The sequence below is a fragment of the Sceloporus occidentalis genome, unplaced genomic scaffold (assembly GCF_023333645.1).
Source record: "Sceloporus occidentalis isolate IW3139 unplaced genomic scaffold, rSceOcc1.0.p SCAF_29, whole genome shotgun sequence".
Lineage (NCBI taxonomy): Eukaryota > Metazoa > Chordata > Lepidosauria > Squamata > Phrynosomatidae > Sceloporus > Sceloporus occidentalis.
Genome location: NW_028317009.1, coordinates 161,977 through 177,665, shown reverse-complemented (window position 1 = coordinate 177,665; position 15,689 = coordinate 161,977). Strand labels below are relative to the sequence as shown.

At 43.3% G+C, this 15,689-nt stretch overlaps 1 protein-coding gene across 1 annotated transcript; it reads right to left on the bottom strand.

Moving 5' to 3' along the window:
- Positions 1–3,179: 3,179 nt before the first annotated feature.
- Positions 3,180–15,141, bottom strand: LOC149299060 (solute carrier family 12 member 3-like). Its single transcript, XM_089486692.1, has 25 exons — positions 14,893–15,141; positions 13,379–13,510; positions 12,721–12,796; positions 12,377–12,472; positions 11,884–12,023; positions 11,687–11,797; positions 11,338–11,449; positions 11,097–11,227; positions 10,925–11,009; positions 10,320–10,471; positions 10,011–10,118; positions 9,137–9,260; positions 8,605–8,706; positions 8,047–8,202; positions 7,648–7,747; positions 7,260–7,371; positions 6,931–7,065; positions 6,362–6,468; positions 6,189–6,289; positions 5,565–5,666; positions 4,938–5,049; positions 4,578–4,664; positions 3,924–4,059; positions 3,616–3,683; positions 3,180–3,321 (listed from the first exon to the last, which is right to left on the bottom strand). The coding sequence occupies exons 1-25, from the start codon at positions 15,016–15,018 to the stop codon at positions 3,180–3,182; spliced, it is 2,853 nt and encodes a 950-aa protein (XP_089342818.1). The 5' UTR covers positions 15,019–15,141.
- Between the last annotated feature and the right edge of the window lie 548 nt (positions 15,142–15,689).

Here is a 15,689-nt window from a genome sequence, read left to right as displayed (position 1 = left end):
GACTCCAGGACCAAAACACGCCACTTCCGGCCACTCGGCAGCTAAATCAGTCACTTCCGGCAACCTCGCCTAAATGCACGCACGACTGGAACGCTTCGGCTCTTATACCAGGGCTTCGTGTTGCTAAACACCGTGTGTCTCGCTCCGATTGGCTGGCGCAGGGTCTCGTGCTCCAACGTGTTCCAATCGGCACGCAGAGCTGTGACAGATCGCGGAGTCTGTCTGATGCAATCCAAAGAGGGGAGAGGCCCAGAGAACCTACGGGAATGCGAAGAGTTCCGCCTCCACTAGTTGATTGACACGCGTGCCGTCCAATTAGGAGTTAGTACGCTTGTTTATAATCAGATTTGATCATTTCTTTTCATATTTCAAAACAACAACAAAAAATAGCAACAAGTGAATAGTGATTACCTGTAATACACAACAAACACAGCCGGATAACAACAACACACTCCATCTACACACTGTGCGGGCAGTATAGAGGATGCTACGGAAATATACATTCACACATGCAAAAGCAGCTGCTGCACGGGCTGCGCACACAGAACATTCAAATTTATACATAAAAAGGGATTTGGGGCAAAAACCTTAAAAGTTCACTTATCATCTTAACAACCAGTGGGATGGTCTTGCTGATTGGTCCACAATATTGGTTGCTACTGTGATAATCCCACTTCTCCCACCTTGTACCAGAACCACATTTATTCTTAACGCCCAAAATGCTCCTACATTCAGCAATGAGGTAGTTGCAGTAAAGCGTAACACTCTATCCTCGCACGTGTTCACCGTTTAACTAGGACATTATAGAAAGCGTACAACTTACCGTAGGGGACCTTGTCATCCATGTCCGTCTGGCTGCAAGGGTCACGTCCACACAGTCTAGAGTGTAAGCTTCTGAACCCGTCAGGGTTGCCAGAAACTCTGAACACTAAGTAGGTTTTGTTCAGCAGCACATAGCGGATTTTTTACACACCTCCATGCGCAAATGTGTAAATACACATAACATACGCTGTATACCGTAGGAAATAGAGCCAAGGAGCGGTATATTCTAATCCCAGGGAGGAAAAAGCCAGATGTGTAAAATGGGGATGGAGGGGAGAAGGGTGAAAGGGGTGACCAAAAGGGGGTTGAGATGGCTAACGTGGAGGAGGACAGGGTAAGGCCTGGGGAGAGGTGGAGGAGGAGGAGGACAGGGTAAGGCCTGGGGAGAGGTGGAGGAGGAGGAGGACAGGGTAAGGCCTGGGGAGAGGTGGAGGAGGAGGAGGACAGGGTAAGGCCTGGGGAGAGGTGGAGGAGGAGGACAGGGTAAGGCCTGGGGAGAGGTGGAGGAGGAGGACAGGGTAAGGCCTGGGGAGAGGTGGAGGAGGAGGACAGGGTAAGGCCTGGGGAGAGGTGGAGGAGGAGGACGACAGGGTAAGGACTGGGGAGAGGTGGAGGAGGAGGACGACAGGGTAAGGCCTGGGGAGAGGTGGAGGAGGAGGACAGGGTAAGGACTGGGGAGAGGTGGAGGAGGAGGACAGGGTAAGGACTGGGGAGAGGTAGACGGGCGATCTTCCTGGTTACTGGGGCATGATCGCTAAGAAGGGGTTGAGATGGGAAAGTCTGGGTTACAGTAATGATTAGGCGGTGAGCAGTGAGCTGGGGATAGAATGACAGTTTGGACCGCTTCACAGCGCCAGGCAGAGGTCTTGCGGAGAAGAAGAGGGTTATGGGGATTAAGGATATGGTGATGGGGAACAGGAATGAGGAGACTGGGGAAAAATATGCCACCGGTGCTCAGGATTTAGTTTTATTATACCAACATTACAGAAAAAAACTTTCCAGAACTGTTGACTGAACCTTCTTTAAAAGCAATGGTTATTTACACCGATTACACTGGAAACGTGCTGATAAACGAATGTCCGTAAGCAGATGTTTCAAGAGGACCCGACTACCACTAAAACTACGGAACAATGACTTTTCATATCAAAAGAAACCGCAGAAATGCCCCCTAGGACTGTAACTGCTTAGCACGTGTAACAAAAGGAGCAGCAGGCTTTTTCAAATCCTTTTTTTAGTTGGTCGTCGTAAATATATTTTTAAAAGGCAGGAAAGCCCGCTGCAGATGTTCTAACTGGATGTAAGAGGGTGCGTTATTTATTATTGAGTGCACTAATAATGCATTTTAATATAAGGTCTGCTACCCCCTATCTATCACCTAGAATGGCCATCATCTGCAGAACGGGCACATCGGGGGGGACGGAGGACATAAAAGAGCCGCGGAGATGGAAACTTATTTTGGTTGCCCTGCCAGGTGCTGATGACAGTTATGTAAAACATTGCAAGACGGCCCCCAGGGACAGCATGCGAAACCAGCGGGGCGGATGAATTCCCCCAGCTCTTAAAGCCATCACAATGCACACAATAATATCCGTTACGTCAGATTACCTGCATTTATCTAGGAGCACACAGATGACAGAATATCAGTGGCTCAATCACGCATATTAATAAGACACGCGTTTACATTCATAGTTCTGTATTGATGTCGGTGAACAAATAAATACATAAACGTGGAAATATTTAGTGTCCATTACAATGTACAGAAAACATTTACCGTTACAAATAAATGACTGATGGGTACAAACAGCTGATTTTTAAAGCAAAGCCGTCTTCTATAGAAATCGGCGCATATACAAAATCATCGTTCGACTAATGAGAGGTTAATCGTTGGGATAGTAAAGATAAACATCGGGCGTGTATTGATTGGAGGGGATAGAAAAGACTCTCTGGATGCTTTATCAGTTCCTGTTACTTCTCCTTCCCCCATATAAAGAGGTAGCTAAAACATGATGGCGACATGACAAGACATTAAGAGAGTCAATTAAGCGTGTCGCGTGGTAGGAAACCATAATTACCCTTTGAACCCCCTGTGCAGATAAAACAAAGGCTTTGTGTGCCGGGTATATACCCGGGTATATGACTCCTGTGGCACTGTGGGCAAGGGGCTCAATTTGCCTTATGGGGAATCCAGTTCTGGGTGGTCCAGAGGCTTTGGAACCAAATATCTCCTTCATAAAGTGAAAGCAATAGTTGGACACGTGGCAGGGCTGGCAGCCACCAAGCGATATCCGTATTTATTCTTTGGGCTCGGAGGTAGGAGCGGAAGGCCGTGAACGAGGGGGTGTTCTCTGTAGCAGACGTTACTGGCAATACATCGTCAGCACGTTCTTCTGATTGCCCCGGGTCAGTAGGACTGGAGGCCTCAGATCTTGGGAGAGAGTCTCCAGCCAGGCCATGTACAGAGAGCTGGGACACTTGCCCTTCCTTGCAATGGGCATTGTTCTGAAAAGAACAACATTTTGGTTACAAGGGACTGCAGTCTTCCAGGCAACGCAAAGGGGAAGCTAAAGCATTTAAAAGGTTTACTTCACCTTCTCTCCGCCAGGAACGTCTAGCAAGAATCCTGTTTTGTGTTTAATATTTAAGCTCAATAAAAAATGAGTTTGGGTTCAAAAGGAGGAGTTGCCTTAAAAAATGTGTTATTTCTCCGACAGTCTGGAGCAAAATATATGTCGTATGCGGCCAGGCTGGACCTGTAGGCACGGAAAACACAGTACGGGAGAGGTATTTACTCACATAACAATGAGAGCAGCATCCCGGGAATAATCCAGCAGCACCTCGTTCAGACGGACTTGTCTCAGGGACTGAGGAGAATAATTCAAGTCTGTTAATTCAGTATATTCACAATAGCACCGTGAAACCATACTAAGAAGGTTACATTTTCCCAATTCCTTTTTGGGCTTAAATGTCCTCATAATTAGAACATAGACTGTAAAAAGTAACCGAGTACTCTCGGCGTTTAAAATGCTCCACATTTCACGACATTATACATCTCACTCACTTGTGCCATTCAAGGGAGATTATTGTCGGCCGCTTGCGCTTACCTTCAATCTATTCCTTTTAAGTTCTTCATCTGAAATCTTCCAGGGACAGTCCCGTCTCATCTCATTCACCACTAGCTCGTCTTTGAAGCCATCATTCAGCATGTATGGAGCGATGAGGTCCTCAAACCGCTTCACACTAACAAAGAGATGCAAACTCAATATAGCAGCCAAAAAAAAGTTTATCTGCTGCTATAATCTGAACGTAGATTCCATAGTAACATGATTACGAGCGGCATTAAAGACCTGGCGCCATCTGTGTGGTATAGGCAGGTCAGACACTGTGATTGACAATGGCCATCAATGCTATGTTACTGTCAGGTGCCAATGCATTATAAGTGAATGTCCAGAAGCCGGATACATCTAGCACATGGCTTTGTGATCACCAGATGTAGTGCAATGGCCCACTAAAAAGCATGCCTACCTATATAGCATTTATTTCATTCTGTCTTAAATATAAATCACCCCCAGCCATAGGCACCAGCATCCCCACTAGGAAAGCCAGATATGGTGTGCAAACAGTTAAGTACCGAGGGGAGGTCTATGCACCATATAGATGGCAGATCTCACTTGCCTTTACACAAAATTAATACTATTCCTCCCTCGGACTAAGCGCCCATACACAATACATGCTGCACATTGCTGGTATCTACTTACTGCTCTGGGCGAGGTTTTTGGTTGATATCTGGCAAAACGTGGACTTCATGGAACCCGATTCTGAACGTATTCAACAGAGCGATCATCCTACAACACACAAGAAGAAGATGAGGTTTGTGCTTTACTTGCGTGCGATGGCTATGCATACAGTGAATTATATGATAACAAACACTGATACAAGAGCCAGCAGCATCCTACCGACTCTTACGTTCCACACTAGATGCGATAGAGCGTTTGTCTCACAGCGCAACAGAACACAGCCGGGGCTCGGCAAGGAAGAGGCCGATTGCATGTATGACATGTCAACTTTTTACAGGATTTTAGAACCAATATCAGGTTAGAATTCTAAGGCTATCTTACGCTTTGCGTTCTTCATCCATCCTGTTGATTTGTCCTCCTACAAAAACACGAATTTTAGCTTTCTCCCACCTCTTCTTACGACTCAGCAAATATGGGATCAAAAGGGTCAGTCCTGCCAAAAAAAAAAAAAAAAATCACAATTCTTTACGTTGAATAAAACTGCATATGGTTGTTGAAAAGAAAAAAAAGTTAGATCATCTCTGTCCTCCCCAAAGCAAACACTGTTTTATCAAGGATCCTAAAAGATCTACTTCCACCTAAATAATGGGGCCCTTCAAATTATGGAGGATAGGGTAAGGATCTAGAGCAGTGCTGTCCAACTTGATTGGTGTGGAAGGTTGGGCCCACACAAGGAGAGGTGCCTCATACGTATGGAGGTATGCCGAGAGGCCAATATACAACAAGCGGTCACCTTTTACATCTCATAGACAGCGCCTAACGCAAAAGGTGATACCGTCTTAATGTGCAGTTTCTAAACTGAGCAAAAAATTGCTGCATATCCTGCGGGCCGCCGGTTGGACAGCACTGATCTTGGGAAAGCAAGCGAAGAGACGAAGATAGGGATTGATACTTTAAGCCATACTATTTCACATTAACTCTTTAACAGGCTCTGTTAGCTCTGCCTACCTCCGTCGTCAAACAGCCAATAAATATCAATCGTCTTTTTCTCCTGCTTAATCTGGAAGATGGTGCTCGCCTGCTGTTCCACAGTAAGAGCTTCTGGATCCACTGCAATTCACACAAGATACAGGTTAGCATGTAGCGGACACAGCCGTCATGTACGGTATATATTGTGCGCGGGTTACGTGTACATAGCAGCCCACGAGGCAGCCTCCGCATAGCCCAGGGTAAGATATGTACAGCAGCACCATGGGAGGCAACTGGAAAAATCTCTGCTTATATCATCACGTGTGGCGTTAACGTACACGTCTCATGCGGGATGCAGGTGGCTCCATTCTCTCCCCCATCTTTCGCGTTTGGTTCCTCTGATTGTTGAAACACTGGATTAACTGGACAGGGTAATACAGAAAAAGCGCATGTAAACATGGTTTGTGACGATCAGCAAGATCTGTACAGGTTCAGATGCATTATTTTACAGTCACACAGACGTGAAGTAACGCATGCAATCACAGTCGGTGGTAAACCATAAATTATGTCCCAAACTACACTCAAGGATGAAGTTTTTGCAAACACATACCATGGACTATTGTAACACACAGTCAAGGAAAGGTATGTGTTGGCAACACACACACATTTGAGGATACTTACTGTGAGCCTGCATGACACGAGAGATATTGAGGCCATCTTTCATCCTCAGCAGACACAGCCCATAGTTAAAGTCAAATGCATCGCTGCAATAAGAACATAAAATGAATCTGTGGGAAAAACCGGACGTTCTACCCCTTAAAGAATATCATACTTACTGCAGTATTCCTACGTAACTCTCGATGTTCCTGGGGTGCGATGTCTGCCAGTTCTTCTTAAATCCCATAACAAGCATGTTTGGCCGGATGTGCCCCAGGCCTGTTGCCTTCAACACGAGAAAGAAAAAAAGCACACTTTGGTTTCATGGCTGCATAATATGCTTGTATCCTGCTGTTGCTAGACTAGAACCACCATTAGAGTCTGTCTGAGGATTATGGGAGATACAACAGTAGAACATCAAAGTCAAGAAAGTAAACAGATTAAAGAGGTACTGCTTCTTCTATACAACCCTGCTGCCAGTGTGAATCTACACACGCCCCGTTAACAGCCTTAACTTATATCCTTCTGCTTCCTCTTGCCAGTCATACTTTAGGGTGAAATCATTAACTACAGGGTTCGGCTAATTATAGGATGATGTAGAATCAGAAAAAAAGGCCCTCAGCATGACAGTATCACCTGTTGGTGTAATTTAATGACACTTAACTAGAAACTATAAGAATTTCAGATAAACGAGACCCTTTTAACTGGTGTGAGGTTTTTTTCTCTTGAAAAAAGGAAACAGGTTTACCTGAATGAGCATTTGAACTCCACTGCGTAGGTCATCAGCAATGAGTCCGGTGTAAAAGGCTTTAATCTTCCTTTTGTTTAACCACTTGACATGGCCGGCTGGGTTCAACTCCTGTATTTTCTGTTTTCGGGGTCCCTGATCAATCGAATCGCAGTAACACGTTTGTTTAAAAACGACACTCCAGCATTCGTATGCACTTTAACGTATAGGATAGTTGCATGGTCCCGTTAAATTATTGATGTGATTTAAGGGAATCTGTATAAATCACCTGAGATATAGGTATATACAGTATACTGTTTTTTAACATAGGGTCCTTTTCACATACTTACAATAATTACGTTGCCACAGACCATCAGACTCAGGTTCTTGGTAAAGGTCCCGACAAAGTCCACAAGAGCCGGGCGGAAGTTTGGAGGTCCAGTTAGGACCAGACATTGAGGCCTACGATGGGATGACATCACGCACAGATTAATGTTTACACCAAAAAAGGTGCATTGATCAAACTGCCTTAAAGGATAGCGGGATATGATGCGATGACATGTGGCTAGTGTAAGCAATGTGGGAAAGGACACATTGTTTAGTGGGAATGGACAGATTGTTTAGCGGGAATGGACAGATTGTTTTGGCACGCACTGTAAATACGATGAAGGTAAGAGTGGTAAACGAGGTTAGGATGGATTGTGGCGAGTATGGAGACAAGAAGCTTGACCACATTACCTGAAGTTTTTGATGTGCTCCTCCACTTGATTTAGCCCCACACAGTAAGACAGAGCCATGTTATAGGATCCGGCCTGCACCGATGATCCCCAGTTCGCTTCTACAAACAAAATAGCACAAGGGAAGGCATATAGGAGACATTAAGGACACCACGTTTGCCATCATTCCCAAATACACACATGAGGTGCTTAATTCCGATTCACTACCAAAGATTATCTGAGCCAAGGTGACTCAGTTAGCAAACTCCACCTGCGCTTACCCGAGGAGATCCTGAAATCAAGCACCATCAGAGGAGCTTGTGGACCAACATCGAGAAGTCCTGCTGCATTTAATGTTTACAGAGAGCAGCGCAGTACAAGTGTTACATGTGTATGCAGAAGGACAGCTTTGTGAACGTACCGGGCTTCTTATAGAGTACATAGGCCAACAAAAATATGACAATGCCGATGGCAATCAGGGCTGACTCCCAGGCCAGAAGGAACATGATGACCACCGATATTATTGCTCCGAAAAGCGATGCCCATTTGCTGTAGTATTTAAACGAAGGCCTCCAGCCTGCAAGGGAAGCAACAAGGAAGCGTGTGTATCTACATCTCTATCGATATGTCAGATATGCAGTGCACAGTGAGTTATGTACCATACTTTGCCATAGAAAATGAACGCACCATTATAAAATCCATTGTGCTTTTGTAGACACAATAAATAGACACTGATGTGTGAGCACAGCAGACCACGAGGTTAAGGATCACCAAGCCAGGGACTTTTGCCGTTCACGAGTTCAGCCACACTGGGCAGCACAGAAATATACTTTGTGTCTGTGTGCCAACTTACACCGCCGGTTCCATACAATGCATTGCATCCGCTGTGTATGCCGGGCTTTGCACATGCTCAGTAAGGGATCAGAAAGAATACAAGGATTCAAATGAGCGTACAAGTCGGGCAAGACGAGGCACTTACCTGGGGAGTTAGTGATGGAGGCATGGAAACAGCTAAAATTAATAAGAGCATAGGAGCACAGGAAGAAATTAGAGATGATCGGGGCGATGGTATTCAGCTCGCCTGTAACAAAAAGAACAATGTGTTATCCCGGAGTGTAAAGTGGCAAGTTTAATAGTGTTTGATGCTAAGAAATACCAAAGACTGGGTATCGTGTTAAAGAGAAGGTGGATTTAGGAATAAATATTCCTAATACCTGATGACTTTAAGGTATACAGGCAACATATTTGCAAGAAATAAGGGATATTACATAAACATTTGAATGCAAGTGCAGATTTCGGAGAGTGGCGGATACATATTCCAGCCTTGTAGCTATATAAAATGTCAACAAGCACATCATGGGCACAAGATTATGGAAGTGGTCCTAATTTGGCAAATCAAAGTGGTCCTAGGTGGTGATTGACCCCGATCACCATTGCCAGTCCACCGCTTTGGTTGGGCGCTAATAAACATAAGGCTGAAAGGCGTCTCTATAGAAGTCTGCTGTACGCACCTATGAGGATGAATGCAGATGCAATGAGGAAAGCGAGGAGATATCCACGAATTGGCTCATTATTCTTTCCGTAACTTTTGCCAAAGAATCCGATCAGCGGGTAAAGATTGTCTTTACAGAGACACTGGAAGAGATGGAGAGAGGTATATTAATGTATGCAGTAGTACTTATTGGGACAGATAATGTTTAAAGAAACCGAAGGCATCAGTAAGGTAAATCCTACCAAATAAAGAAAGAAACGGGTCTGGCAACTCACGCTTACTTTTTTTTTGGAAAAAGCTTCACACAACAGGCACTTAATCATAGCTTATGACCCAAAATCTTAATTTATTTGGATTTACTAAACACGGAGCACACATTGGCTTCCTACCGAGGAGATGCAATAGCCCAGAACCTTCTTACTAATTCCTACCAGAAGCACTAAGGAAAGATATGTGAAATGTCCCTGGCAGAGAAAATAAAGAGGGTAATTCTTAAAGGGATATTCTGAGGAGGTGAGGGAAGAAAGGGTAATCTATATAGAAAAAGTAAGCACAGTAGATGGAGGCAATTGTCCAGAAAAAAAAAAAAGTGTGTTTCAAATTTAAGATGAACCCACACTACAATCAAATACCATTTTAAATATAGATTTCATAATATCCTTTTTTTATTTATATTAAGCCACCTTTTTTGTGGAAAACACAAGAATGAAGTAAGCAAACAAAACACACGTACAAATCCCATTTCTCCTTGGTAGTGTCCTACAATACTATGGATAGCGGGACGAAGACATTGCACATACACTAAAGGGTTCATTAACAAAATAGTGAGATTGTTACGAGAAGAAACATTTTATCTCACGCACAGTTAGTGTGATGAGAACAGATTTCTGTACCTGGAAGACTTTGGGTGCAGAGACCAGACAGGCTAAGGCAGAAGACAGCGTGGCTCCGAAGATTCCAGCAGTGACAAGAGGTGCAAAGCCAGACACCATGCTCATAGTCTGCAATACACACACAGGCCAATATGGCATTGCTTGCGCTACAACGTATACAGATACACAAGACTATATGTATCCAGTGATATACCAATTAAACCTCTTAGCAGTAAAACATATGCATACTTGCGCTGGTACAACTTGCTTCATATGATTATATAAAAATGTTTGCACGTGTGTGCTTGATATGTCCCTCAGAATACACACCTGGTAGTAATTGCTCAGCCCCTGTTTACAGTCCTGCTTCAGGGCACAGTCGGTGAAGTTCCATCCAAATTGACAGCCCAGACCCACACAGGGGCCTGCTTCAGTGATGGTGTCATTCAGGCTTCCAGAGGCGTCCCGAATTACACAGGACCCTGCAAAGAAATAAAAATAAATGTGTGAGCAATTACTTTTTGCTCAAAAATTACCAACAGAAATATTTTATACTAAACTCCTTTTCTATTCTAAAACTGATGACAAAAGAAAAGCACTAAAAACAGTGTCATTTCCACAAGACAGACCAACAATGTGTTCATCGCCACTAGCGGGTTAAAAAAGGGGTTTTATTGGTGGCTCTGCTCATTACTTTATGGCCTTTTTGGCATATTGCATATATTGCAATCCTGATCCAGTATATATTATTTTCTAGTATTCTTTCAGACCGTGGTGGATACACCAGGAATGTCTTCACCTCTGTTCTATAAACTGCATTTAGCAATTTAAAAAGGTTAGTGACCATCAACTAAAATCCGCACAATGGCACAACAAAGCCTAACAATCACGATTCAGGAAATCAGTAAACGGCGGTAATTACCAATCCTACATACCGATGGTCGCAGATATAACCAGATAGGACACGGTAGTCCAGAAGATTGCCATCAGGGTCCCTTTCGGAATGGCTACAGCTGGGTCCTAAATCAAATAAAAAGCATACATTGTACATTGCAGCATAATGGACATCATTTAATCTGCTAATCTCCAACATTTCTTTTCTTATACCTTCAGGTCACCAGAAATGTTTGCACCGGCCAGAATCCCAGTAGCCGACGGGAAGAAAATAGAGAACATTCCAAAGAAACTTCCATCTTGTCCTCGCCAATTAGGAACAAAATTCTCTGCAAAGATGTCCGCTGCAAAAAAAAGGTTCTTGTTAACTGTTATTCCTGTATGATGTCAAACGTAGACTGCGACTCCCCACCGACAGCAGCTTCTAATCAACACCACTTTCCCAATTATTCACCTCGATAACTGAAAAATCCCTTTGCCATTTTTTCTTCGGTGGGTGGAATCACTGTCCCAACCAAATAATTGACAAATGATATCATGATAACTATGAAGAACAGAACCTGCGCCTGAGGAAAAAGAAAATATATTGGACCAAACGGTTTGTAAGATAAAATACTGACAAATAGTCTATGGTTTGCCCCTCTCCATGTCCGCTGTATTGGCGCTCTCCGTATTCCATACTGAAGACACGGATATGGTACAGAGCCCAGACACCAAGGAGAAATGGACAGCACATGTGAATCTCCAAATATCTCTTTCACCAAAGAGTTTCTAATTTTTAGATTGACTTTGAACACTCTTACTTTTGCCTCCCATTCCATGCCGGCCAGTGATATACCAAGCAGGACCGTGACTGTAATTATCCCAATAATCCGGATGTCATTCACTGGATCGACAATGGCTGATCCATATTCCTGTAAATAAAAAAGGAAATGGGTCATCTACCATTGTATTGACTTTCACATTTCGAGGGATGACACCAGCGCACACATTTTCTTACCGCCATCAGGTCGCGGACAGTCTCGGCAAATCCTACGGTGTGCATAGCAACTGCTACAGCGTTGGCAAACGCAAATATCAAGCCAATAGAACCCCCCAGTTCAGGTCCAAGACTTCTTGAGATCAGAAAATAGGTGCCACCTACATCACCAAAGATTTGTTGGGTGACAAATCATATTGCTTTAATTTCACGTTTTTACATTTAAAGGAAACTGATATACTAAAAATACAAGCAAGATTCGCTTTCGCAGCTTCTGGCTGTCTGAACCCGCTAACAACCATCAGCAATTTAATAATAGGGGATAAATATTAACAGAGATACAGAGAAAAGGAAGTGAAGACGATCGCTCCTAGGGTACACAGAAAAGTTGGGTTTCTATTATATATATATATATATATATAGCTTATTTTAATCTGTAAACAGTTACTTGAACTGTAAAGTGTTGAATAGAGGAAAAATGTCAAATCTGCTTTAATGAGTTAATTAGTCTTACCTGATTTGACTTTCCCGTTGGTGGAAATGGCAGAAATGGATAGCCCAGTGATGCTGGTTACAGTCACAGACATGAAGATAATAAGCCATGTCAGCGCTGCGGGAACATGACACAATAGCCTAACATTACATCCATGCATACAGCCAGTCATTTTCCATGGGAAATCCCGATTTTGAATAACAGAAGCAAAGATGTCTGTCTGTTGCGAGGAAGGGATATCAAAAGAAGAAATAACCACTGTAATTGTGATGGGGTGCACGTAATGCTACCTTCCATATCTTTGCGGTGAAAAGTCCCCCCCTGCCTCCTCCTACCAAAAAAGGAAACTTTGCAGTTCTACTCACCTATACCTGCCTGAGCCGTTATCCACGGCAGCCGAAGATACAGAATCACTCCCCAGATATTCAACATGCAGCGTATCTGCAGGGAAACAATGCATTCGTCACTTTGAATGGCATCATAAAAAAAAAAACTATCTCAGTTTCCAGTAAGACCGGCATTCTCTCTGATTTCATTATCAAAACAAACACCGGCCCTAACTTCAATATTGATCACAGTATAGGCCTAAAATTGTTATAGACTGCACCCTTTATTTTGGATACATTTGAACACACAGATTATCAGTAAATAGGGTGGCATCACAGCTATAGGAAGCACATGGCAGGTGCTGGCCATCGGGCACACCGGGCAAATGCCCAGAGGGCTGCTAACCAACAGAATACTCACCCAATCTCTCTAGACTGGGTGCTGCAGTGTGTGGACGCCATCTGTATATACCCGGCCGCACGCTACATGAGCATAAAAACATAACGCGCGGCATCGCACGTCCATCCCTTGGCTGTACTAACTGCATCATGCGGCCACTGGCCTTAAAGTGCCGGGGCCGTCCCCTTACCGCTCGTCCAGTCTTATTTATGATGGAATCATCTTGGAAAATGCAGTTTGTTTGCCACGATTAGGATGAGAGTGAAGATTAGCCATGAGGTGCACCATTAAACTTACCATCACACCTTTGATCCATCCAAACCTAACAGGCTCTTCAACCGCCTTTTCGTCCGCATTCCCAGCCTCTCCTTCCGGGGTTTCCAGGCTGGCCTCGTAACCCGGAGGCTGCAGGTTTCGGCTGGACTCATGCTGTGCAGAGAGAAAACAGTTCAAATCTTTTGTGCGCACATAAACCCACAGCAAGAATAAAAAGTGATCAAAGAAGATCAGTTTCTAGCAATGCCATTTTTTAACAGATGAATGGACTATTTTTGTAAATGCAATGTATTTGCAAAAATAAAATTACTAGCCAAACTAATAGTTACATATTTGTTTCGGCAATACTCTGATCCTCACCTCCGTCTACTTACTCTTTCCCAATACCTACTCGGGACCCAAACACCGTTGTCCATCCTTCCTATCCTTGTCTCACTTTTTTTCTTAGAATATTTGGGGTATATGGAAGTAACAAGGTGCTTCACTAAGTTACTTAGAGGAAATAACATTTTATAAAATATTTTATTTCTTCTGTAAATAATGTTCCCAATTACATGCGGCAAGATTGCTTAAAAGATCTTTGTAAAGCAGTGTCTCTGAACACACCAACAACTCAAACTCTGCGATGCATTGGTTTATAAGTTATATCAACAGAATGATCTAGACATATATCTGTACCCCCCCCCCCCCCCCAAAAATAAAGATACCACACAGACAAGTGAAAATTGCTAGTATCCTTTCACCGGAGTAAAATAGGAACCTGAACATACGGAAGACGGCCACTTAACTCTAGAGATGGGTAACCGAGGCTTATCTAACTATTCATGCACAGTGGTACATGAATACATTTAATTATATATACATACACACACACACACACACACACACACACACACACACACACACACACACACACACACATATACTAAGTCTATCCCAGGCGCACCATCTACGGAATGCCACAACTATATTAACAGCAAAGGTTATTGGCAGATAAATGTGACCACTTATAGAAGACACTTCTGAACAAAGTGGTCTTTTAGCATCCAGTTGAAGGTTCCTGCACATTAGACATAGTTTTTTTTTATAGTGAGAAAACATTGTTTTTGCACTTTAGTTTTAAGCATCTACAGAGTTCCAAAAAATGCCAGACATGTGTTACTATCAGCTGACAACTCAGGAGAAATCCAGGTAGACTACTTTACGCACTCACATGCCAGTCGGCTTTATCACATGTACAGAATAAGGCAGTTAACAGGTTGGACTGCAGGCTACATGGGCATATTTGGGTAAAATGAACCTTAGAGAAGTCTGTATCTCAAAAATCCTACGCACAGGTCAGATAAGTAGAATAACCGCTCTATACTACTTATACAAAAAAGGGATTAATGTAACTGCCAGCCATCAGTTTGCCAAATTATTTATCTTCATATTGAACTGGTCCGTACCTAATTTATGTGTTATTTTTTACCTATGGAACTATGAACTATGAACTACACAAAATGTTTGTGTGACTTTTTCTCCAAGTCTCTCACCTTTAAAATGGAGTGAAGATCCTCAAGGGTTGGTCTGACCTTTCTTATTTCCCCAGAGATTTCGGTGTTGGCATAATGGTCATAGTTTGGCACGGCATCCACTGTATTGTACCCAAAAGTCCTCATGTACAAGGTGCTGGACTGCGTGAGATTGGGGTTGAATGTGTCATAAGTGGTTTCCTGAGGTCCATTTGAAGAAGATTTGCCACTTTCCTCTGTGCTGATCAGCGAACGGATTGTAAACCTGCCGCTGGACGGGGCATTGTCTGCAAGAATCTCATTCCTACTCTCCGCCATTTCATTCCAACTGGATTTTGGGCAACTAATTCCATCCAAGTTCAGAGTGGGGGGTTTTATACCATGAAGAACCAGTGAGAACCAAACCTGCAAACGCTAACAAGAACAGAGGACAATTAGGCAAGCTTACTTAGAATAACACAGCCTGGGGGCAAAGAAAAGGGCAATTACTGAGCAGAACAACCACAAACTCTGATCAGCAAACTGATTAGGGCAGCCATAATGAAAGACTCACAGAAAAAAAGTTAGTAGTCTCAAAACTCCTGCAAGTACACATGAAGCCAAAGGGAAGTTCTTCTGGTATTTTCTATTTGTAATACTCCAAATAACTCTTAATAACTACGTGCATTTTTAGGGGAGTATCAGCTAAAATACCAGTTATCTATATATACACATACATAAATATACACACATGGTATATATCTACATACTGCAGAATGGGATCTATACTTCCTTAACAGCGAGGTGGAAGAACATTATGCCCCCTATCTTAAGTAACT